Here is a 25338-nt window from a genome sequence, read left to right on the forward strand (position 1 = left end):
AGGAAGGAAGGAAGGAAGGAAGGAAGGAAGGAAGGAAGAAAGGAAGGGAAGTGGGAAGGGGGAAGGAAGGAAGGAGGGAGGGAGAGAGGGAAGGAAGGAAGGAAGGAAAGAAGGAAAGGAGGAAGGAAGCAAGGAGGAAAAGGAATTAGTCAATAGTGAAGTAAGTCTAGGTAACATCTCACAAGTCTATGGCCTTTCATATCTCCCCTCTCACCAAACAACTCAAACTCAAAACTAATAGTAATGATAATAACTGATGGACATAAAGAAACAAAAAGGCTTTTCATTATTTGGTTTTCCTTATTTGCTAGAAAGAAATGTAAAGTCTAAACATCTGGATAATTGTCTGCATTCTTTATTCAAAATAGCCTGTTCTTTTTTTAATTTAATTTTATTATGTTAGTCACCATACAGTACATCATTAGTTTTTGATGTAGTGTTCCATGATTCATTGTTTGTGCATAACACCCAGTGCTTCATGCAGAACGTGCCCTCTTAAATACCCATCACCAGGCTAACCCATCCCCCACCCTCCTCCCCTCTAGAACCCTCAGTTTGTTTCTCAGAGCCCATAGTCTCTCATGGTTCGTCTCCCCCTCCGATTTTCCCCCCTTCACAAAATAGCCTGTTTTGAGGACGACACAAGAGTTGAGGGTTAATAAACTTTTGGGTTCCTGGAGATTGTGGGTGTGCATGTACGCACATGGGGGCTACGTGTGTGTGTGTGTGGTGGGGGGGAGACAGACCCAGGAGAGGTGGGGGAAGGGATAACTGAGATCTGGGTTCATAAAACAGAATTCCAGGTCTATTTCTGTATGGGCATTTATTTAGCTTCTTTGTTGTTTTAACTGATCTGATATTGCCCTTTTAGGCCTGGTGCTAAATACAGATGACAGCTAATGGTTTTCATCCAATTCACCAATTTCCTCTCCAGTTCACCTGGACAACCCAAGATACTTAAAGGTGCAATTCTCTTTGGAGAACACCACCGCCATTGTATAATAAATGCAAATTATAAATGGGTAGTTGGGTTTAATTTTCCAGCTACCTAATTCTCATAGAGTTCCACAACAAAGTCACTTTAACTTGGTTTTCTTTCCCTAAAAATCATAGTATCAAAAAGTGAAAATCTATTGGGGCAAGCAAGATAAGGAAAGGAAATCAATTTTTGTGGGCATTTGAAAATTCTGGGGGGAAATTCTCTCGGTAATGATAAAGAGTTTTCTAACATTCATAACCAGTTTTCAATACAGAGGGGCTATTTAACAAGATCTTCCTTACCCTTTCAAATTAAAAAAGGTATAAATTATTTAATAATACACAATGAACATAGTTTGTAGAATGTAAAGGTGATTTATTAAAATGCTAACTATGCCTTATTTCTACATAGCGTATTAGGTAACTTTACTTTTTTTTTTTTTTGTAGTTTTTAATTTTATTATGTTATGTTAGTCACCATACAATACATCATTAGTTTTTGATGTAGTGATCCACGATCCATTGTTTTCGTATAACACCCAGTGCTCCATTCAGTACGTGCCCTCCTTAATACCCATCACCGGGCTAACCAATCCCCCTTCCCCCCGCGTATTAGGTAACTTTAAAAAAATTTGTCACTTGAGACATCTCATTTACTTAGGATAGCCAATGAATTAAGAAAGGAAGAACTTAATATCCATCACCGAGCTAACCCATCCCCCCACCGTATTAAGGAAGGCACATACTGCATGGAGCACTGGGTGTTATACGAAAACAATGAATCGTGGATCAGTACATCAAAAACTAATGATGTATTGTATGGTGACCAACATAACATAATAAAATAAAATTTAAAAAAAAAAGAAAGGAAGATCTTATTCACCTAAGAGCCAAGGGAGGGACAGATTACATACGGGGAATTTGCAGTTTTGAGAGACTTTGGTAGGGTTGAGGGCTAGAGATGCCCCCTCCCACGGAGGTGTGTTGAGATTCTGTTGAAGTCTGGGTAATTGAGGGGCAGTGGTTGGCTGGGGAGAAACGTTATGTCGTCTGCTTCCAGACCCAAGAGGGGATCCTTTTCCCTTTGTAAATTGTTCCACGGTCTGCAGGAAGTTATAGGGGAGACTTGGAATTGAGCTGTAGCACTCAGTCCCTCTGAATTGTGTGCTCACATCAGATGCCTGCCTCCCACCAGCGAGGCCAAGGGATGGGCATGAGACCTCCAAAGGGTGAAGAAGATGTTCTCCCTTTAGGATGTGATGTCTTGAGCAGATGCCCTGCATGGAGGGAATGGCTGCAGGCCCTCATCAGAGCCATGACCCGCTTCTGAGGCCATTCCTGCCAGGAGGGATTTCTATCTCTCCTGATGTCTCTTCAGAGCCACTCCTGCCCACCTCCTCACCCTCCCGCTGATTCTTTCCGTTCCCTCCCTCCATATCTTTCCTATCAATGCCTTTTGCTTAAGTGAAGGCAGTTGCTGGTGTCCTCAAGCAAGAGCTCTGCCCGATTCTGAGGCTGGCGGGCCCATCCCTCCTCTTGGCACTTTGGGGAGCAGGCCTTCCCCTCCTAGCCCTTTGCAGGGGTTAAATCAGTTCTGTAGCTCAGAGCACAGCAGGCAGGAGACCTCCCTTTAGGGCTCATTTTAATGTTTTTCTTAGAACAGTCTTTGCAGGAGTCTTGGGAAGTTTCTCAGCTGGAAATGGGCACTATTTGCCATCCATCTGCCCTCCTGCCCGTCCCCTCCTTGTGGTAAAGTAGGCAGGCATGTGAAAATGGTACTTTTAAGCACATACCCTATCTCCCTAGAAATGATATATGTTTAACAAATATCATTAGTAAGGAAGAAGTCACCTCGGAGATATTTTCTCTATTCTTTTGTACTGAAACAAATTGCTTCTATAACTCTGTGCACATGTTTAGCCCAAAGTGACCGTGCATATCAAACATAGGCAAGGCTGAATCCTTGACCCACACAGACATCATCCAGACTCCATGTAGGTGATATACAAGGATGGTGGTATATTTATTTTCGCCTACCTGGCCACACTTAACACCTGGTGATCCCCGCATCTAAGCCAGACCTGCTCCTTCCTCCCCCATTTTAATTTTCTATCTTCTCACCCTAGTTTGCTTTTATTCATGGCATGTATTTCTACTGGATGTTTTCTACATATTTATCTGTTTGTTTGTGCTCGGTCTCCCCTATTGGGATACAAAACAAAACCATGGCTTTTTGCTCCTCATGGCTCTGTCTACACATGGGTCCATAGTAGGCCCTCAGATACTTTTGATTGAATATGTATTTTGCACACAGCAGGTTCTTAAGAAGGATGTGGTCAATGAGTGTGCGTTTGAATCAACAAACCCAAGCAGGCATATATCTAGGTATTATAGTCCCGAAAGTAGAAATAAAGCCCCGAAGATTCTTGAAAGGCCAGGTAGAGCATGGCATTCACGTCTCTGTGGCCTAAGTTGGCAAGAGTCCTTTTCTGTAGTTTCCTTGGTGCAGCTATGTTAAGGAGTCCCCAGGAGTTGATCAAGAAGATTTCACCTGCTACCACCATCAGCCCAACTCTGCACCTGGCAGGGTTTGGGCTGGCAAAGGGGAAGGGGGGCAGAAAGGGCATTCTCTCTTGCTTTGCCGCATAGTATCCTCCTTATCGAGCCTAAGACTCTGGGTATAATTCTAGCTCCTTCTCAGAAAATGACAGGGTTAAATGATGTTCTGGCAAAAGTCCCATGATTGAGGGAAAAGAGAAGCCCAAACAGGGTGGGAGAAAGAGTAGGGAAGGAAGGGCCTGGTGGAATCATTCTGTGTTTGTCTTTGACCAACTTTGTTAATTACTTTTATTCTTCTGTCTCCTCATCTGTGAAATGGGTTAATCATACTCACTAACAAGTTTGGGTTGGAGATGAAAGGAGGTAACCATCTAAAGCATGAGAAGTTATTAAGTTTCAAAGAGTAGTGACTCCTGGGGGGATAAAAAGCAAATAGAAGAGGAAGGAAGGAGAAAGAAAAGGGCAAGATGAGAAAGTGAAGATCACATTGATCATAATGGGGGATGGAAGAGGATTTCCTGTACCTGATTAGGGCCTGTGAGCACACAGAAACCTGCAGACTGCTGCTTACACTCATGTTCCTGGGAGGCGATTTGGGGAGGAGGTGGGGTTCAGGGAAATCACTAGCACGGAGGATAGAATACATGAAGCCACCAGTGGCTGGTGACCCCAGGTCTTCTCACACTTTGTGCCCCTGCTGGAGAGAGAGTCTGGGTGGAAGAAGAGGGCTCAGGGTCTAGTCCTAGCTCTTGGTGTCTCCGGGGAAATGGCTGCACTTCTCTGAGACTGTTTCCTTGTCAGTGCCTGAGGTGATGGTCCTACCTCCCGGAGGCATGGTGGGAATTCATGAGGAGGCTTTATGCCTTCTAAAGTCATCATCCTTGAGTATCTATTTATTGCAGTTAACAATTGTGAATGGCTTTCCTTTTATTTCTTCTTTATATTACAGCTAAGACACCATACTGTTTTCATTTTGAAATTGTGCATCATTGGGTTTCATGATCTATGGATTTCCATTCAGGGCAAGAGCGGGGAACTGCAAATTCTGGCCGCGGGCAGGAGGCATGGATCAGCGGGAGTGAGGACCGCTGTGTCAGATGGCCCATCTCCAAGCCCCTACACAGGCCTAATCCCAGAACCCCAGGCAACAGGCTCTGAGCTCAGCGCTGCCCCTCTGGCCAACCCTCAGCTGACCCACAGGCCACCGGTTTCCACTCACGGCTCAAGGAAGGGCACATCTTGGTGATCCTGGGAGAGGAGGTCTGCAGGTGCCAAGCTCTCAGCAAGTGTCTCCAGGCTGGAGTCATCCCTCCCAGTCAGAGAGCAAGTGCCTGGGGAGTGCAGGTCAGAGGAAGAGCTCCAAACTGCTCACCAGCCGCTGGACTTTGAGTTTAGGATGGGAGGGGAGGAGCTCCGGGGGGGGGGGGGGGGGTCCTGAAGTGGTTACTGCCTTCACTTTGGACCAGCCCCAGAGCTCCCAGGGCAGCACCTTAGGGGAGGGAAAAGCTCCCAGTCCATGACCTAAGGGAGAGAAAAGAAAAGAAGGTGGGAGAGAGAGAAGAGAAAGAAGGCAGGCAAACAAGGTGAAGGCCTTCTGGGCGAGTTTTGTTAGTTTTCTGTTCCAGCAGGTTCTCGTCAGGAGGAGCGCCTCTCTGTGAGGGTGGTGATGGCTGGGGGTGGGGGAGGGGAGGGCTCAAGATACAGTTGAAGGGGTCAGAGATTGAGACATGAGGCGTGTGAGTAAGAGAGAGAACAAGAGGATGTGCATGGAGAAATGGCTGTGGGTATTGAGGGTCCCTGAGGAAGAGAAGGGGACTATGGGTAAAGGGTACTGCTCTCCAGGGAAGGAGAGGGGCACGAAATAGCTGGGAAGGCTCTGGACGACGGTGCATCCGAGTAGGGCAAGACGTTGAGGCCTGAGCAGTCAGGGTGCTTTATTTTGGTTATATTTTAATTTCTAAAATTCCCATTTGTCACTCCTGCCTACCCCACCCCTAATCTCCATAGGCGACTATTTCATGTATTTAATATGCATCTTTCTGTTGGTATGTATTCTTGTAACACGTGTATTGTGTGGAGCGGACGCGTTCTTAATTTATGTAAAATGCGTCCTTTCCTTTCCGCTCCCAGCCATGGTTTTAAGACCCATCCAGGTTGCTCTAAGTGCATCTCTGCTGCAGACTGGGAGTCCGTGGGCCTGTGCGTGGCAGGGTCTAAGGGGGACAGCGACAAGGGCCCATGGAGCTTGGTGGGGAAGGGCCCCTAGGCGGAGGGCAGGCTGCTCAGGATTGCCCGGGGCGGGGTGGTGGTGGTGGTGGGGAGGGGGGGGCGGCTCTAATAAGCAGCGGAACTTCCCAGGCTTGTCTCGGGCGCAGCCACAGGCCAAGTACCTCTCTACACCGACCCACTGGAATCTCCCAAGTTTATATAAAGACCTTAACTTGGTTAACTGGATTCTTCCTTAGAGTTTCCACCTCTCAGCTGGGCCATCCACATGGTCTCAACAACACTTGACTCTCTCAAGGCAGCGTCTTCAAAACAGCTCTCAGTGTGGGAAAGGTGAGCAGAACGTGTATTCCAAGGACAAGGGAGGAGGTGAGGAGCTTCTGCCCGCCTGGGTCCCGCTCTCAGGGCCACAGGCGGTCCCGTCTGCTCCATGACGTCCTGCAACAGTGGTGGGGGATGGGTGAACACCGTGCAAGGGGACATCTTGCATCACCTGGCAGGGAGGCCAGCTGGCTTGGTCACATCCACCACCCCAAATCTGAGGTGAGGGCCCCAGAGAAGCACAAGAAGTCTTTGAAATTCAATGTAAATTGTCCCCTTTTGCGTGGGCTCCCACGGGAGTGGCTTTGGCAGCTGTTGGTCCCCAGGGCACCCGGTCTGTCATGCGGGGGGCCCGAGCTGAGGAAGTGTTGAGTTGCGGAAGTCGGCATGTGTTCTTCAGCTCTACTGGGCTGTGATCAGTTTTGGGCTTTGTGAACACTGTAGGCTGCAGGCTCCCTTGCCTTTAGAGTTTTCTTGGGTTGTAAGACTGTTATGGTGAGAGGCACCCAACATCAGGGGCTGCCTTGGGTGGAGAAGCCAAACACCGCAGGCTCCCTGACTTCAAATTGGGAAGTTGTACCTTCATTATTTAAAAGGGAAAATGGGCACCTGGGTGGCTGAGTCAGTTGAGTGTCAGATTCTTGATTTTGGCTCAGGCCCGGCTCTCAGCCCTCCTCGGGCTCCCTGCTCAGTAGTGAGTCTGCTGGAGATTCTCTCCCCCTCTATCCCTCCCCAACTCATGCTGTCTCTCTTTCTCTCAAACAAATAAATAAATCTTAAAAAATATAAAGGAAAACATTTTTTTTTTTAAAGTGAAACCATTTATTCTGGTTACCATAATAACAGGATACGTTCTTTGTGAAAACAGACTCAAGTCTAGAAAAGCATAAGGAAGAAAGTAACCACAACAAATCTGACCGTTATAGTTTAGTAAAGATTCTTCCAGAAATCCTTTATTACGCATGTACACCTGTGTATACACATACCATTTCATAACCTGCTTATAGTCAATAGTACAGCTTTTCATGCAAAAAATATAGATCTGAGTCATGATTCCTACTTCTTTTACAATATTCCATCATCTGTTTTATTTGATTTTGGAAAATTCTTTGGCCATAATCATTTCAGTATTTCTTCTCCTGCTGATATTTCAATTACACATATATTACACCTTTTGAAATTGTTCCACAGTTCTCAGAGGTTCTGTTATGTTCCGCTCCCCCAACTCTTTTTTTCTCACTGTTTTAACCCAGCAAGTTTCTATTACCCATCTTCAAGCTCACCTATTCTTTCCTCAGCCCGGTGCAGTCTGCCCAGGAGCTCATTGGAGACATTCTTCATTTCTGTTAGTGCTTTTGATTCCTAACATTTACTTTTGATTCTTTCTTAGAGCTTTCTTCTCTCTGCTTACATTATCCATTTGATATTATGTAATGTCTGCCTTTTCCATTAGAGTCCTTAGCATATTAATCATAGTTACTTTAAATTGATAATTTCAAAATTTGTGTTATATCAGAGTCTGGCTCTAATGCTTACTTTGTCTCTAAAGACTGTATTTTCTTCCTATCAGTTTAGCATCCCTTGCAACTTTTTTGTGGGAGCTGGACATGCTGCATTGGATAATAGGATCTCTGGTGAATAAGTCTTTAGTGTGAGGTTTTATGTTAATCTGGTTAGAAGTTGAGATGTGTTTAATATCTGATGTAGCCGTAGATGCCAAAGGAATCAAATTCCTGTAGTGTCCTTGTTTTTCCTATTCTCTGTTGTCTTAGGGCTTCCCTTAAAAACTCCTTAAATGGAGTCAGATCTGGCAACTCTTTGAGCTGTAATTCACTTGTTATTACAGGAGCCCTAGAATCTTATGATTAGATCTCAGTCTTTTAGTGGGCCTATGTCTCTGGACTCTGACTTTTACATGTATTTCTCCAGTGTGAAGAAAAATATATATATATTTTTAAACCTCCTACCCTCTACTTTCCTCCCTGGCCTTAGTTTTCCCAATCTATTTCCTTGAAACCTTGACTTTCTTCTTTTTTCTCTCTCATAGGTGAGGTAGGAAGCAGAGAAGGGGATGCAGGGGAGAAATGCCTTTCAAGCAGCAGACACAGGGCTCTGACCAAGTCATTTCCCCCAGAGAATAGATCTTTATTAAAGTGAAGTCTCTGAGCATTTTCACAATGATTATTCTTCCCCTTCCCCAGCCAGAGCAATGAAGGGAGCTTCACTATGACAACCTAGTGATATTCCTACTGTAGGTATGGCTCATAACACTCTGGGGTCCTCCAATGACTCTGGAAACCTGGAAGCTTCGCATTCTCATGCTAGTCCACATTCAGTCTCCAGCAATTTGTCCAAATTACTGTTTAAGTGTTTCTACCAGTTATGGCTCCAGTGGCTTCTGCTGCAGGTAAAGAAGCTCTAGGCTGTGACTTTCAGGATTTGCCTGTATCCCTAGATTTCACAGTGACAAGTCACTCTGCAACTTCAATTCCTGACAGGTTCAAGAAAAGTCATTCGTTTTCTCTTTGTCCAGCTTCTTCTTGTAAGGATGGAAGTGACAACTTCCAAGCTCTTTACATGCTGAAGAGGAAGTTGGAAGTCTCCATATATTTTACTTAGTAAGTCCCTATTGAAAGCTGTAGTTACTGCATCATCCTAGGACATAGAATTTTGTGCTCTAAATGAACTTGTTTCTGCCAGCACCCACCCCCCGACATTGGATAAATCCTTGAAGAGGGGTTTCTGGGTCAGAATGTATGTGCATTTAAAATGCACTCTAGTAAGAAGATATCAACTAACATTGAACAAGACTGTTTTCCAAGATGGTGGGGCTTTTGACCATTTTGGAATTACAGTGATATCCACCAATTCTGAAAGCTGGATGAGGGACAAGCTTAGATTGCCTTAGGTCTTCTTCCTCCATCTAGGAGTCACTTGAAATAGCAATCCAAGATCTGACCCCCAGTTCACAGGCAAAATTACTATTAAACAGATATTATCTCAGGGATGCCTGGGTGGATCCGTCGGTTAGGCATCTGCCTTTGGCTCAGGTCATGATCCCGGGTCCTGGAATCAAGCCCCACATCGGGCTCCCTGCTCAGTGGGGAGTCTGCTTCTCTCTCCCTCTGCCTACCGCTCCCCTTGCTTGTACACACACTTTCTCTCTTTCTTACAAATAAATAAATAAAATCTTAAAAAAATAATAAACAGATGTTATCTCTGAATTATCAGGGACTTTAAGAGACATCTGCTCTGGATCTTTTTCTTCTCTTTCCTTCATACAGATTAGGTATAATTTTTTCCATTATATATAGGACTGGAGAAGATGAGAAAGGACCCCAGTTCACATGACTGATAAATAGGAGGGGCAGGGTGTCAGTTAAGAGGCTTGCCATCTTTATTTCTCATATAATGAATTACTTTGAAGCTTAATATATGTTATCAGGTAGGAAAATATTGGAATCTCTCCTCAAAAAAGGTAATTGATGATTATGGAAGCAATGGGAAAACCATGGGGAAGTAATGGGAAAATTATTAACCTGACAAATTCTGTTGTCAAGTTAATAATTATAGGGATTTTTTTTTTTTTTTTGTACACAGGTTCGCTAACGATTTATCAGTTAAGTCTGAGTGAACTTTGCTCTTTGATCCTAGTACTTCTGCCAATGACAGAGCAGGGTCCATCAGAATTACTGAGAATAAATAATACTTTTCTAAAGTGATCCTTTCTCTTTCTTAACTTGTTTAGGAGTCCTGGAGTTGAAGGGAAAATTCTGGAAGGATTTCAGATAAAACCCAGTTTACTCGAAACCTTGTATTTCAGGTATCCCATTTCACAGTAAATGGACTGTGAAGGAGGGCAGGTGTAGTGTGTTCAGAATGAAGTAAAGAGGTGATAGGTGCTTTCAAAGACAATAACTGTGTGGAGATGTGCTCCGATACCATAACCCTTAGAGTTTCATGCAGCACTGATTTTCTTGAAAAATGGTGCAAAGTCAAAGTCCTTTAATTTGTTTATGAGGATGAGCTCTTTGAACCAGGCTCGTTTGGAATTATTAGACTTAATTTTTTTTTTTTTTTTTAGACTTAATATTTTTTAAAAGTCAGTCTGGAGAGCAAGACACACAATGGTTACCTCAGCCTCCTGGACTAGAGTGTGATGCCCAGGAGGACAGAGAGCTCATCTATATGAGCCTCCTGTATCCTGGCATGGTGCCTGGAACACAGTGCTCATCAAGAGTTGTTCAGTAATGGGTCTGGTCCAATGATTGACAGAGACTTGAGGAAGATTTGTATTTAAAAGGAGGATCTTGGCGCACATGGGTGTCTCAGTCAGTTAACAACCAACTCTTGACTTTGGCTCGGGTCCTGATCTCAGGATCCTCAGGATCCATGATGCTCAGCAGGGATTCTGCTTCTCTCTCTCTCTCTCCCTCTGCCCCTCCCCCAGCTTGCCCGCCCACACGCACGTGTTCTCTCTCTCTCTCAAATACATAAATAAATCTTAAAAAAAATAAAAGGTGGGTCTTGAACATCCAAATTAATCTCTTTTTGTTAAATGTATGGAAGATATTACATATGTACATTCATATATGTATAGATATATTTTGCATAGGCCCCTTAGCTACTGGACTTCTCCAGTTGTTCATTCCCTTGAACGTTGTAACCAGAGGACAATGTCTCTACCAGTTGCAGCAGGATGAGGTTCAGTAGAATTTGGCTCCCCATGTCCCCATGACTGGGCTTATTCCTGACTGGGAGAAGAGCTCTCCCTAAATGTAGGCACTCAGATACAGTGAATTATCTAACTAGGACCTTTTATTTATATCCTGCTCTTACAATGATTATTACAAAATTCACATTGCAAAAGAAAAACAAAGGAAGGGTGCCAGAAGAGCAGAAGGACCTGACTTATCACCTAAAGGAAAAAGTTCTCAAATAGAATGGAAAAACAAAATGTAGCTATGTACTGTTTATAAGACGCACTTAAAACATAGTGACATTGAACAATTGAAAATAAGAATATAGAAAGAGACCCATGAGAGAATTAACCAGTGGAAAGAAAGCTGGTAGAGCCATATTAATATGAAAAAAAAGAGACAAAAATCATTAAGGATAAAGGACATCGTATTTAATAATGACAGATAATTCATTAGGAAGAGTAAACATTTAAATCTATATATACCTAATAGTATAGCCTCAAAACAAAAATTGATAGAATTACAAGGACAAAGAGGAATTTCTATAATCCTAGAAGATTTTAACTCACTCACAAATCACCTCACAAAAAGTATATCTCAAGTAGTAAAAGAGATGAATCTTATGAATGCAAGAATCTTAAAATTTTTTTAGCAAATTGAATAAAGCAAAATTTGTAATAATTCATCATACTGAAGTAGAATTCATTCCAAGAATGTGAGAGTAATTTAGCATTAAAGCCTTTTCTCCAAGTTAATTCTGTAATAATTTATATATTAATCAAATAAAAGGGGAAAGCCACATTTTTGTATCAGTAGATGTAAAAAAAAATTGTTATCAGTAAATGTAGGGCTTTTAACACCAATTCGAGATATGAAATTATTAGCACATTAGGAATAGAAAGGAACTTCCTCAATCTATCTAAGAGTATCTGTAAAAATATATAGGAAACCCTATACTTAATGGTGAACTTTTGGTAAAATTCTCTTTAAAGTCAGGAACAAGAAAGAATGTCCACTACCTTCAACATTGTATTGAATCCAACCCCAAGAAATAGATCAAGAAGAAGATATAAGAGATATAAAGACTGGAAAAGAAGAAACAAAGTTGTTAACATTGATATAATTGTAAAAATGGAAAATCCAAGAAAAACTACAAATTACAAGAACTAATAATTGGAGTTCAATGAGGTTTCAGGATCCAGAATCAATATTTAAAAATCAGTAGTTTCTATATATAAGCAACAACTTCTTAGAATAAAATAATTATTAAAAAGGTACCATTTACAATAGCAACAAAATTATGGTGCCTAGGAATGAATCTACTAAAACACAAGCAGATATTTATGAAGGTTAGCATAAAACTTTACTAAATACCATAGTATATGAAATGGTAAGCCATGTTCATGATTAGGACACAATATTATAAAATCTAACTTCTTCTAGAATTAACACATAAATTCAATTAACAAAATCTAATTCCCAGCACAATTTTTTTAAAATTTTATTTTATTATGTTATGTTAGTCACCATACATTACATCATTAGTTTTTGATGTTGTGTTCCATGATTCATTGCGTATAACACCCAGTGCTCCACTCAATACGTGCCCTCCCTAACACCCATCACCATACTAACCCATCCTCCCATTCCCCTCCCCCTCCAAAGCCCTCAGTTTGTTTCTCAGAGTCCATAGTCTCTCATGGTTCATCTCCCCTTCCGATTTCCCCCCCTTCATTTTTCCCTTCCTACTATCTCGTTTCAGAGGTACAGGTCTGTGATTCATCAGTCTTACACAATTCACAGTGTTCACCATAGCACATACCCTCCCCAATGTCCATCACCCAGCCACCCCATCCCTCCCACCCCCCACCCCTCCAGCAACACTCAGTTTGTTTCCTGAGATTAAGAATTCCTCATATCAGTGAGATCATATGATACTTGTCTTTCTCTGATCGACTTATTTCGCTTAGCATAATATCCTCTAGTTCTATCCATGTCGTTGCAAATGGCAAGATTTCGTGTTTTTGATGGCTGCATAATATTCCATTGTATATATATATATATATATATATATATATATATATATATATATACCACATCTTCTTTATCCATTCATCTTTTGATGGACATCTTGGCTTTTTCTATAGTTTGGCTATTATGGACATTGCTGCTATAAACATTGGGGTGCACATACCCCTTCCGATCACTACATTTGTATCTTTGGGATAAATACCCAGTAGTGCAATTGCTGGGTTGTAGGGTAGCTCTATTTTCAACTTTTTTGCGGAACCTCCATACTGTTTTCCAGAGTGGCTGCACCAGCTTGCATTCCCACCAACAGTGTAGGAGGGTTACCCTTTCTCCACATCCCCACCAACATCTGTCATTTCCTGACTTGTTAATTTTAGCCATTCTGACTGGTGTGAGGTGATATCTCATTGAGGTTTTGATTTGGATTTCCCTGATGCCGAGCGATGTTGAGCACTTTTTCACGTGTCTGTTGGCCATTTGGACGTCTTCTTTGGAAAAATGTCTGTTCATGTCTTCTGCCCATTTCTTGATTGGATTATTTGTTCTTTGGGTGTTGAGTTTGTTAAGTTCTTTATAGATTTTGGACACTAGCCCTTCATCCAGTATGTCATTTGCAAATATTTTCTCCCATTCTGTCGGTTGTCTTTTGGTTTTGTTGACTATTTCTTTTGCTGTGCAAAAGCTTTTTATCTTGATGAAGTCCCAATAGTGCATTTTTGCTCTTGCTTCCCTTGCCTTTGGCGATGTTTCTAGGAAGAAGTTGCTGTGGCTGAGGTAGAAGAGGTTGCTGCCTGTGTTCTTCTCTAGGATTTTGATGGACTCCTGTCTCACATTTAGGTCTTTCACCTATTTTGAGTCTATTTTTGTGTGTGGTGTAAGGAAATGGTCCAGTTTCATTCTTCTGCATGTGGCTGTCCAATTTTCCCAACATCATTTGTTGAAGAGACTGTCTTTTTTTCCATTGGACATTCTTTCCTGCTTTGTCGAAGATGAGTTGACCATAGAGTTGAGCGTCCATTTCTGGGCTCTCTATTCTGTTCCATTGATCTATGTGTCTGTTTTTGACAGCAGAATTTTTTTTGGAAGTTGATAGGCTTATCTCAAAATTCACATGGTGAATAAATGGCCAAAATAGCTAAAATAATCCTGAAGAAGAGATGGAGGTGTAGGGATAGGTGTAGCAGATAAGACTGCATCAAACTGGGGTACTAAAACAGGAAACATCAGGGCAGGGATAGATGAACCAACCACTGGGCTGGAATAGAAGTCCAGATGGAAGACTCAAACATATGTAGAAACTTGGTAGATGACATAAAAGATAAGCAGGTAAAGGATGAGTTACTCAGATACAGAATGAATTAATTAGGACAATGGAAGTTAAAACAACAGTGTATCATTGAATGCTCATCAAATTGTCAAATATCTGGCAATATCGGGTGATGATTAAGAAAGGAATGGAATCACCTACACAGTTGATGGTGATATATATGGGTATAACTGCTTCAGAGAACAACTTATCAATAGTGAGGAAATGTTAAGATGTATGTTCTGTATGACCCAACAATTATACCCCTAGATATATGTCCTAGAGAAAATATGGCAAATTCTTAAAAAGTGAAGCTTGCATAAAATGTTCTTTGCAGAGTCATTGCTAATAGTGCAAATGGAAAGTTGATTAATATAGGATTAACAAACAAATTGTATATATGTATACAATCATATAGCAGATAAATCCAATAAACTGGAGCTATTTGGATTTCAAAAACCCAAAGCTGAATGAAAAAAAAAATCAAGGTGCATAAAGGCATATGTTATTATCTATGTAAAACTCATAAGCACCCAGGATAATTGTATATATTTTTATTTATGGGTGCATATATATGAGATAAATGCATTTTTTTAAAGATTTTATTTATTTACTTGACAGAAAGAGAGACAGTGAGAGAGGGAACACAAGCAGGGGGAGTGGGAGAGGGAGAAGCAGGCTTCCTGCTGAGCAGGGAGCCCGATGTGGGGCTCGATCCCAGGACCCCGGGATCATGACCTGAGCCGAAGGCAGACGCTTAACGACTGAGCCACCCAGGCGCCCTGAGGTAAATGAATTTTTAACATGGCCAGAAAGGATACACAACTGCGGGATTGTAGTTGCCACTGGAGAGGGAGGTAGAGAATTTGGTTACTGAGAGATATTTACTACTGCATCTGTGATGTTTTACTTTTTTTTTTAAAGGTCAGGAACAGATAAAGTAAGATGTTAGTATTTGTGAAATTCGGGTGTTGGTAAATGAGTCTTTGTTATATCACCCTCTGTAATTTTTAAGTGTATATGAACTATTTTATGCACTAAATACAAGATGATAAATGGGAGATTAAATCACAGCTGAAGCTTTAAGTGAAGACAGGATAATTCTAGGTAGGAAGAATTGAACAAAAGAAAATGTGGATTCTTGGGCACCGAGATTTGTGGTTTAAGTTTCCTTTGGGAAAGTTGATGGCATATCAGATTTGGGAACGCTTCTTTTGATCGTTCTTCATTGTTCCCAGAAGGCCCAAGGAACTTCTGGGTGTTTCTAAGCATATTTGCATTTTTTAGGCTCGGCTCTGGCACATGAATTACGAGTGGGGGAACTTGAGGGCAGTGGAAAGAGAAGATGTAGTACTTAGCTGAGTTGGAAGCAAGATGTCAATTTTTATTTAGATTTAGTAAAAAAGAGAAGGTGTTGAAAGACAAGCATAAAAGGGCATGCCTGAAATAAATGCCTTTGAAGAGTGTTCTAAGACAAATATTCAGCATGTGACTATGTGTTTATTTCCGGAAAGGCTTAGGATGACATTTTCCCCTTTGTTTCTTTTTTTTTTTTTTTTTAGAGAGAGGGCAGGGGCAGAGGGAGAGGGAGTAAGAGAATCTCCAGCAGCCTCTCTGCTGAGCTTGGAGCCCTAGGCGGGGCTGGATTTCATGACCCTGAGATCATGACCTGAGCCGAAATTATGACCTGAGTTAAAATCAGAAGTTGCACACTTAATCGACTGAGTCACCCAGGTGCCTCTTTCCCTTGTTTTAAAAAAATACATCCTGGGACGCCTGGGTGGCTCAGTCAGTTAGGCATCTGCCTTTGGCTCAGGTCATGATCCTGGGGTCCTGGGATTGAGCCCAATGTCGGGCTCCCTGCTCGGCGGGGAGCCTACTTCTCCCTCTCCCTCTGCTCCTCCTCCCCACCGCTCATGCTCTCTCTATCTCAAATAAATAAAATCTTAAAAAAAAAATACATCTTAATAAAAGATGTTGAAGCAAAGGAAAAACTTCTCAAAGTTGTATCTTCATTAAAATACATGTTTCACATGTATATAAAAAGACCCTCCAAAACCATTGCTCAGGAAATAATTTATTGATTCAGTTTAAACTAAGCATTGTTACCATCGCAAAAGCAGTTGCTCTAAAGAAAGAAAAAGACACCGTAAGATTCCATGGGTCAGTAACAATATCAATATTGATCATGTTAAATAAAACTACTGCCAAGCGTCATTGAAGTTCATCTTGGAATTTTTAATACTTTATGGAGTGAATGTGTGTCACCTTGGAAAGTACCTGTGACATTTTACAAATTCTTTCAGACACATGTATAAATACAGCAATAAAAATTCCCGAGCTCCCTTTTCTTATCCTGGTGTTCAGCAAACCACATCCATGTAGTGTTTTATTTGACTGATGTCTTCTAGCTTATTCTTTTTTTTTTTTTTTAATTTTTTTTAAAGATTTTATTTATTTGACAGAGAAAGACACAGCGAGAAAGGGAACAGAAGCAGGGGGAGTGGGAGAGGGAGAAGCAGGCTTCCCGCGGAGCAGGGAGCCCGATGCGGGGCTCGATCCCAGGACCCCGGGATCACGACCTGAGCCGAAGGCAGACGCTTAACGACTGAGCCGCCCAGGCGCTCCCCTTCTAGCTTATTCTTAAAAAAAAAAAAAATTCTCACATTCATAAAAATAACTGTGCTTCAAGTCTGTCTGTCGAACGAGTTTTAACGTGAACCTGATCCTAATAAGAGAAAATGCTTGACACTTGGGCCGGCCGCAGAAATCGAGGGGTGAGGGGGTGTGGGTGCAGGAGGTTGTACGTAAAGGAACTCCACTGTGTAGGTGTCGAGATCTCCAAAGTAGAATATGCTTTTCCAATACTGAGAGTGGGTTCAGTCTCACCTGCGTGGTTTGGAGGGACTCTCAGAGGTAAATGCAGCAGGAATCTGCTTCCCTGGCCAGTGAGCTCCTTTTTGGGGCCTTTTCCGTAACCCTGTTTTCTATACCCCTGCCCAGCCCCACCCTACCCCCAACCTGCAACATTTCAAGAGTGCTATTAAATGGAAGCTCTATCTCTCTGTCCCTAAAAAGTAGGGAAGATGTAGAAGGTATACAACTTGGTTAATAAGTTGTAGGAAGTCTGGTGAGGTTAAGGTTTCAGATGTGATTCTGGTAAGAAGTGGCAAAATATAATTTATTTTCTTGCAGGAACGTGCATACCGTAATTCTGGAAAATTGGCTATGCGTTTCTTCTCCAGCTCATCACTAATTATATGAATGTTGTGTCTGGTGCGTGACACTCCAGATTTTTTAGTTTAGAAGTAAAAGTGTGCCCCAGAATTAAAGACAGGTGATACATAAGCATGGGAGAGTCAGTGGTTCTTTGATGGAAGTGTAGAGTGTGATACACATTTTGGAGTGTGATAGTCACGTAAGAAATTCCTCATTGTTCCTGTGAGACATGGTGTGAAAGAATTAGGAGGCAGAGAAGAATCCGTAAAGCAAACCTCCACACTATTTCATAATCCTTAACACAAGCATGGACAGTAGGTGAAGGTTTCTAGATCTAGATCCATTAAAAAGAAAAGGTTATCATTTTATACTTAACCCAATGATTTTGTCAGAAACGATTGTTACTAATGTGAACGAATCACACCATTCAGAAGGATTCCATTTTTAAAAATGGTTTGGTCTTTCCTTTATTTCACAATGCGTAAGTGAGCTTCTCTGGTTTCATCCCCGTGTTGCTCATTCCATCTCACTTTTATTGTTAGCAGCTTCTCATGTGAACGTGATAGGGTGGAGGAAGGAAAGTATGTTTTGCAATCGTATGGAAGGACGAATATAAAGGAGGCAAACTGTTTTGATCCACCTTATACCAACAATTTCCAGGTTATAGATCCCTTAGCAGCAAAAATGCTTCAAGAAAATTGTTTCAGACACACACGTTTTTCTGCTTATTTACCCGTCAAATAAAAATAAAAGAAGGGTAGGCAAGGGAAATAAACATTTATTGAGCCAGGCACTGAACTGGGTATTGTCAATAACATGAATAGAAATATAATGACCATATTATACTGGGATGTCTAAGATTTTGTTTGGCAAGCATTGTTTTTGGCGTGCAGTAAAAGTGCGGATGTTATGACAAGAGCAGTTAGCATAATCTCCCATACTACTGACAAGGATTTAATGGTCTCTGTTGTCCCCTCAAAATGCAGGGAGGCAAATAATTAAATCCATGGAAAATGGAAAGTACAATGTGCAATAACCAAAGATTTACAGAATTAAAAATGCAAGATAAATCGGACAACTATAGTCCTCCAAAATTCCTTAAAGCTAAAAAAAAAAAAAGTAGGCATTACAATAACTACATGTAAATATGTTTTTAAATCGAAATAAGACTATTTCTGACACATGGCTGACTTTTCCCATACCATCATATATTTGATGGCTAAAATCAAATAAGAAAAGTATTTATTTCTAGGGGTGTTAGGGAAATCAACTTGTGAGAAATATCATTATTATGGCTTTGGGTAACCACCTTGAGGTGACTCATCATTTGGAAAAAATCTGCACTCTATGGCTTTGTTGGTCTTTCATCTGGTGATTTACTAAGTATTCTTTCTGGCCTTTATTCGTCGGCCAGTTTTTATAAAATGTAAAAATGGTTATTGAGAAAACCTAGCATAAAACTACAAAGTGGTGAATTAGAAGGTATATTCTCATGTTAAAAAAAAAAGAAAAACACAAAACCAAACCAAAACCAACCCCCAGCAACTTACTGTAACAATCACTTCTAATTTCCCACTTCATGTTAAAGAATTTTGCTTGGTATTTTCTAAGGAAAGAGAAAAAGCAGAGGTAGTGAGATCTCTGAAAATATGGAACCTTTTGCTATTACATAGTCTTTGCTTCGATATGGCTTTACACAACACACAACAGGCTGGTTCTAGATTGCTTTGGTTTCCACATGAGACTCTCATGAAATTGTTTAGAATGAATGATCGAGCACAAAAGCAAGCCTCATGATGCAAATAACACTCAGGATGTTCTCAGAAGTCACATGAAGCAAAGCTGAGGGGTTGACTTTTGAACAGTGGTTGGATTGTACTCAAAACACTTAACACCCCAGATCAGCTGTACAATGACGTAAGTGCTACTTCCAGACAAAGGATAAGAAAAAAAAAAACGTACATTCGCAGTCTTGACAGAAATATATGATTACGTTTTTTTCAGTTTCGTTTTATAGACATAGACACAATCATACTAAAATACACAAGGATAGATTATAAATCATTATGTAATTATTTTCATTTGTATTACATGATGAGTTTCACAGTACAAGGATTATATATTTCAATGCATCAAACAGTTTTGAACCACATAAAGCAATATAATATAAAATAATAGAACAGTTATCTTAAAGTCAGGAATGTCACATGGCCAGTACATCAAATATGCCCCGGCAAAACAGTCAACGCATGAGACGCGATAATCTTTCCTTTCTTTTCTTTCTTTTTTTTTTTTAAGATTTTATTTATTTGACAGAGACACAGCAAGAGAGGGGAACCCAAGCAGGTGGAGTGGGATAGGGAGAAGCAGGCTCCCCACCGAGCAGGGAGCCCGATGCGGGGCTCCATCCCAGGACCCTGGGATCATGACCCGAGCCGAAGGCAGACGCTTAACGACTGAGCCACCCAGGTGCCCCGATAATCTTTCCTTTCTAAACAATAAGCGGCTTTGGAGGAAGGGCAGTAGGACAAGGAGGGGAGGTGGTTACTTTTAAAAATTCAAAACATCTTATCAGAAATTTTATAAAACAGATTATTTTTCAGAGGTATCTTTGCCATACAGATTTTTGATGTCAGAGTAACGTAATAACAAGATTTTTTTTCTTCAGAATTTGTGAAATTTGCATGGAAAAACTCAGACTGCATTTTGAAGTTTATCCAGGTGAAGCATAATTTAAACGTAATTATTCAAGATTAGTTTTGATGTTACTACTTCACTAGCCAAAGGTTTTTAGGGTTCATTGTTTTTTATTTAATCAGGAGCAGGTAAAAAGTTAATTAATAGAATACCATTGTCTAAGGGTCTCTGTATTCATTGACCACAGTCACACAAACAGGATGTGTTTTTTCACTTTACACGCCTCAGTGCTTCTTGACTTGAGATCAGAGCATAAACCAAAGGAACGGACGTGGATAAAACAATGAAGGGCGTATGGTGTTTGTCAGTTATGTACATCTCTTAGCCATAAACTCAGAACACTGAATAGATTACAGATTTCACTTTGTCCAATAAAATTTGGGTTTAGCAGGCTACCGTTGACATTTTGTGGAATCCTGAGATGCCCAAACCTCTGGAAATGTCCTATTTCCTATTTTTTTCCTTTCATTGAAATAGACCATGATGATCTCAGACCCTAAATCACCTTACTGAAATACACAAGCCTAGGGAAAGAACTATTTGATTTGTAGATTATATCTGGTAATCATGGAATAAGTCTAGGCCATAATTATAAATAGAACTTCTGGTTACAACATGGGTTCTCGAGCAATCATTTTGTATTTTAAAATTTCTACTTAAGACCTCCGGAACTGAGTCATGGATGTACCTTGGGTTTATTAATGGCCTTTGAATTAATTAAGCAGTTAATGAATTGAGCTGCAATTTCTAACTATGCAAATCTTTAAACGAGGTGACTAATGACCCTCAACGTGCAATGTGATATCTGTGTGGCTGATTTAACAGCTGACTTAGTCCTTTGTGGGGCCAAAGTCATTGTTCACGAGTAACTTAGTTTCTTGTGGATCCTATGGTTGCTAGTGTACATAATTAACTCTCAGGAAAAATACAGGCCCTAGAGCAGAAGAACAAAAAGCCTACAAGTATGGATAGCTAAGAAGAAAAAAAGAAGCCAGGATGTTAAAGCCAATCAACCTGGCTTGGACCAACAGATGTCTACAGTTCTCTTAAGCTTTGTGACACCGCACAATTATCAGGTTAAGGGCATGTCAGCAATACTTTCCTGCATTGCACCTGGGCCTTTGAAACCTTGGATTTTACTACTGTGCTTGAGCCAAAGATGCAGAACAAGAAATTTGTTCACTGAAGTACACAGGAGGCTTTCATCAATGGCAAATCTATGTTAGCAACACTGAGGATGGTAATCCAGAGTCATTTGCATTTTTCTGTATGTGTGCAAGCTTCCACCGTGCTTGCATTGTCCTTTTCAGGCCCAGGCATGCAATTTGAGGCCATTCAAAAGCATATTAATATGTTTTTAAATGGAGGAGTCTCAAATCACAGTGGGGCCAGCATATCCTCAAATCCCAGCCAGAGTCAATTTCTCATCAGACAAAATAAGTTACACTATTCACATCAGCTCTATGGTAATTCAGTTAAGCAATAAATAGAAAAATCCACTGAACAGTTGCTGGTTGGACCTCGGACCATTTTGTCATTCCCTTTCTGGTTTCTCCATTCATTTACATAAAACAAGTAAAATGTACTTTCCAATTGATACGCTTTTCTTGCAAAAACAAAACTTTTTTTTTTTTTTTATAAAAGTAAAGAAAGGCACTTTGTAAACTATGTACAAATCTGTTTCTTCCTTGTCTACACTAAGGAGATAGAGAAGATACTAAAGGCAGGGCCAAGTCTTTCTGCAAGTGACTGCAGCCGTGGAGAATCTCGAGAAAAGAGCCAGATTTCCTCCACAGCCAAACTGCATCCTGGAGCTCATGAACTCATAGGATTCTCCGACTCAGCTGGGCACTACAGGACAAGGGGTCAAACTCCTTGATCTCGTACAGGTGGTAAGGGATTAACTCATGTTGGACCAAACCAGCGAAAGCAAGGTTTTGGTACATACCTGCCTAACGGGATTGGTCTTAGGCACTTGGGAGAATGGACATTCTGTTAAATGTCAGGGACGCAGTTGATAATAACTTGTGCTCATGTTGAGGTGCCTTAAACCCGTTCGTTACAACTGACCAGAGAACATTTTGCAGCTGGGGTAAGAATCTTCCATAAATCACCCATTGGCTAGCCCGTCTCCATGTGCTTTGTAACTTGAATATTTAGGTGTTTGTTTATAAAAACATGACTTTTTATAATTCAGAGCATATGGCTCTTTAAACCAACTGTGCAATAGTGATTTATAATTCATCAGAAAGAAATAAAAACCAGAAGCCGCAGTCAGATAGAAGAAAAGCGATTTGGGGCTGTTGGACTCAGCAAAAAATAAGCATGGCTTGATTCAGTAAAAGATCATTTTTTTCTAAAAATCAGAGCCTCATTCAGTAGGTCTTAAAAAAAAAATCTCATGCCTCCTCTCTACATACATACTTGCATGTTATCTCGGACTCTGATCCCGTACCTATGTAATTTACAGCATGCATGTGTCATATGTGAAGACCAACTAGAACTGATGATTTAAAAGTGAAATCAAAAAAGCACATCACTGGAGAGTACTTGTGTGTCTCTGATGAAGGGCAATTATTTGTTAGCTTCCTTACGATCAAAGCACTGGGTAAATTATCTTTGCTGGAAAATATTTAGTGAGTCATGAAATCAAGGAGCCAGAGTTTGAAAGGATATTCGAGATGACTGGCCTGCCATTTCCTTCAGAGGAAACTGAGGCCCAGGAAAGGCAATTACTCTAAGGCAAGAGAGCGGGGACTAGAACCCAGGTCTCTTGACCCTCAGTCTGCATCCTTCTGCTGCACCAGCTGGCTCCTTGGTAGGAAATGTGCCAGAAGATGGAAAAAAAAAAAAAACCTACTTAATTCAAATAAAGAGCGTTAATTGACCATAGAATTGTAACCTTGGCTTACTTAATGAGTGGCTAATTGGGGTATTTTGGGGATTTACTTCAAGGTCAGTCTTTAACCAGGACATTTTTTTTTTTTTCACACATGCCAAGTCATATGTCAAAACAGGTTATTTTTGAATTATCAGAGTGATTGAGATACATTTTGGAGGAGAATGGACTGTTTTGGGAAAAGTTTGTTCTGGACTGGCTTGGAAGGGCAGAGTCAATCCCAAGTGGAGTATATCCCCTGGCCCTCTTGGAGCTGTGTGTACTTTTGCCAAGTCATTGTCTATCATTCTGTAAATTTAAACCCTAAATGGGTTTTTAAAAAAGTATGCCTTCTCCTTATGTAGAGTGTCATTGAGGGCAAGTGAGCCCTGACTTGTATTTCCGAGAGAGGATTGTCTCTAGGCACTAACGTACCTTTAGTGGAAATGGTCACCCAGGACAGTGCTTCTCAAACTTCCCTGTGTACATGAGTCATCTGAGGATCTTAGTACGATGCAGATTCGGATTCTGTAGGTCTGGGGCAAGGGAGCTGAGAGTCTGCATTTCCAAGCAGTGCCAGGCGATGCTGAGACAGCTGGTCCTCAGGACCTACTTTGAGTAGCAAGGACCTAGGGCACTGGATGAACTTGGACAACTTTCCCGAATGTTCTCTTCACCCTTAATGCTGGTCTATATTGGGAGAAGAGAGCTCAGATTGATTTACTTTGGCAACCCTGGAAGCCCTAGGGATGAGTTCACTTGCAAACATCAGGGCCACCGCGGAGCCCAGTTCCTGTCAGCATGGGCTTGCTGGGCTGGCATATTTAACTCCCAGGGGTGAGTGCAAATTCACTCCGTCCAGTTAGTGAGTGAACCCAGAGAATGGCTTTGCCATCAGATGAAATGAAAAACAGAGGGAGGCAGTGGGAGTCACGAGCGCTCTCTTTAAAATGGAGAGCCAGGCTTGTGGGAAGGCTGCCCTTGGAGCAGACTTGGAGACTCTTGCTACCAGACCCTGGCCGCCGTAGCTGTTGCCACTGCCCAGATGCCTGCTTCCTTAGAACTTCTATTTGAATGCTTCCGCTGGGACTGCTGTATCGGCCTCTGCCAGGATTTCGCAAATGGATCTGCTTCAGAGAGATACTAACTCCTGGCTTTGCTTACATTTTCTTGGCAGCCCAGGATTTCTCAGAACACCCAAACCAAACAAAACCCTCTCTCTAAAACAGTATGTGAGAGGTCATCACTCACCTTTTCAGGGTGGTTTTATGAATATTCACCCAGAGAAGAGCAGAAGCCCCAGAGTAGCCCTAAATTACAGAAGTAATTTCTGGTCTGTGGAAAGCCCTAAGCCTCTTGGCTGGCGACTGTTGAAAGTATCACAGAGATAGAATCAGATAAACTATACAACGCTGTGCTGGAAATTGAATATAATCATCCACTTCATGTTCCTCAATGGGCTTTGGGTTGCTATGGCATTTCACTCCACAAACAGGGACTGTGTATACTATGTACTGCAAATACTCATTATAACTTCATAGCAGAACATACCATACCCGCTAAATACGTAAACAGCTGTACTGGGAAGATAGAAAATAGTTTTTTATTTTACCTAAGTGATAGAAAAATAGTCTTCAAAAATACATTGTGAAACTTACGGGTTTATATTAAAGTAGAATTTGTATGTACAGTAAGGCAGTATTTCCATTAGCATCCTGCTGTGATTATCTTTTAAAATTAGTCTTTGGGGATTTTTTTTTTTTTTAACCTGACCGAAGACTAGGGTGTATAATAAATTCTCTCTTATGCTGAAACGAAACAGGAAAACATTTTAGAAGAATTTACCACATGAAACTCATTTACCTGTCATGTTAGAAAATTTCACTTTCCAAAACTATTTTCTCTAGAGGCTTCAGAATAAAATACAATTTAGGGGGAGAAAAAAAATATCCATGCTTAACAAATTCAAACCATTTTAAGAAAAAACTGGAGGCATCATTTTGGCTTGCATATTGGCAATGTATCACTAAGGTGATAGGAACTGATGTAAACAATGTGTCCGGTGTTCTGGAATGCATTCTTTCTTCAAATGGGTCGTATTTGGTTAATCCGAATAAAAATGAAAGAGGAGTGCAAAGGTTTGTTGGTTTTTTGAAAGCGGTTTTCATGGCATTTTTCTCACATCTATCATCTTCCTGTGGTAAACAACTGTGAGTATTTCATTTCCTTCGGTCACATACCAAACCATGAAAGCCCCTTCCAGAGAATATACCTATTGGCACTGTCCCTCAAAAATACTAAACGATGTACTTTTATTTCATTGAACACATAATTTTATAACTAAGAGCAAAAAAAAGTCAATCTACAAATCACAGGAAACAAAACAATTTGTTCTGGAATCAACTGTTGGAGAAAGAGGCAGC

The 25338-nt window shown here is 41.0% G+C and overlaps 1 protein-coding gene across 2 annotated transcripts in view; it reads right to left on the reverse strand.

Moving 5' to 3' along the window:
- Positions 1 to 4844, reverse strand: part of LOC118006359 (alanine--glyoxylate aminotransferase 2, mitochondrial) — a 35917-nt gene extending 31073 nt beyond the window's left edge. For both annotated transcript variants that reach the window (XM_034998981.1, XM_034998980.1), the window contains exon 1: positions 4757 to 4844. In XM_034998981.1, coding sequence (XP_034854872.1) covers positions 4757 to 4844 — 88 coding nt within the window. The remainder of the gene's footprint in view (positions 1 to 4756) is intronic.
- Between the last annotated feature and the right edge of the window lie 20494 nt (positions 4845 to 25338).

Source organism: Mirounga leonina, unplaced genomic scaffold (genome assembly GCF_011800145.1).
Source record: "Mirounga leonina isolate KUSES-001 unplaced genomic scaffold, KU_Mleo_1.0 Mir_96, whole genome shotgun sequence".
Classification (NCBI taxonomy): Eukaryota; Metazoa; Chordata; class Mammalia; order Carnivora; family Phocidae; genus Mirounga; species Mirounga leonina.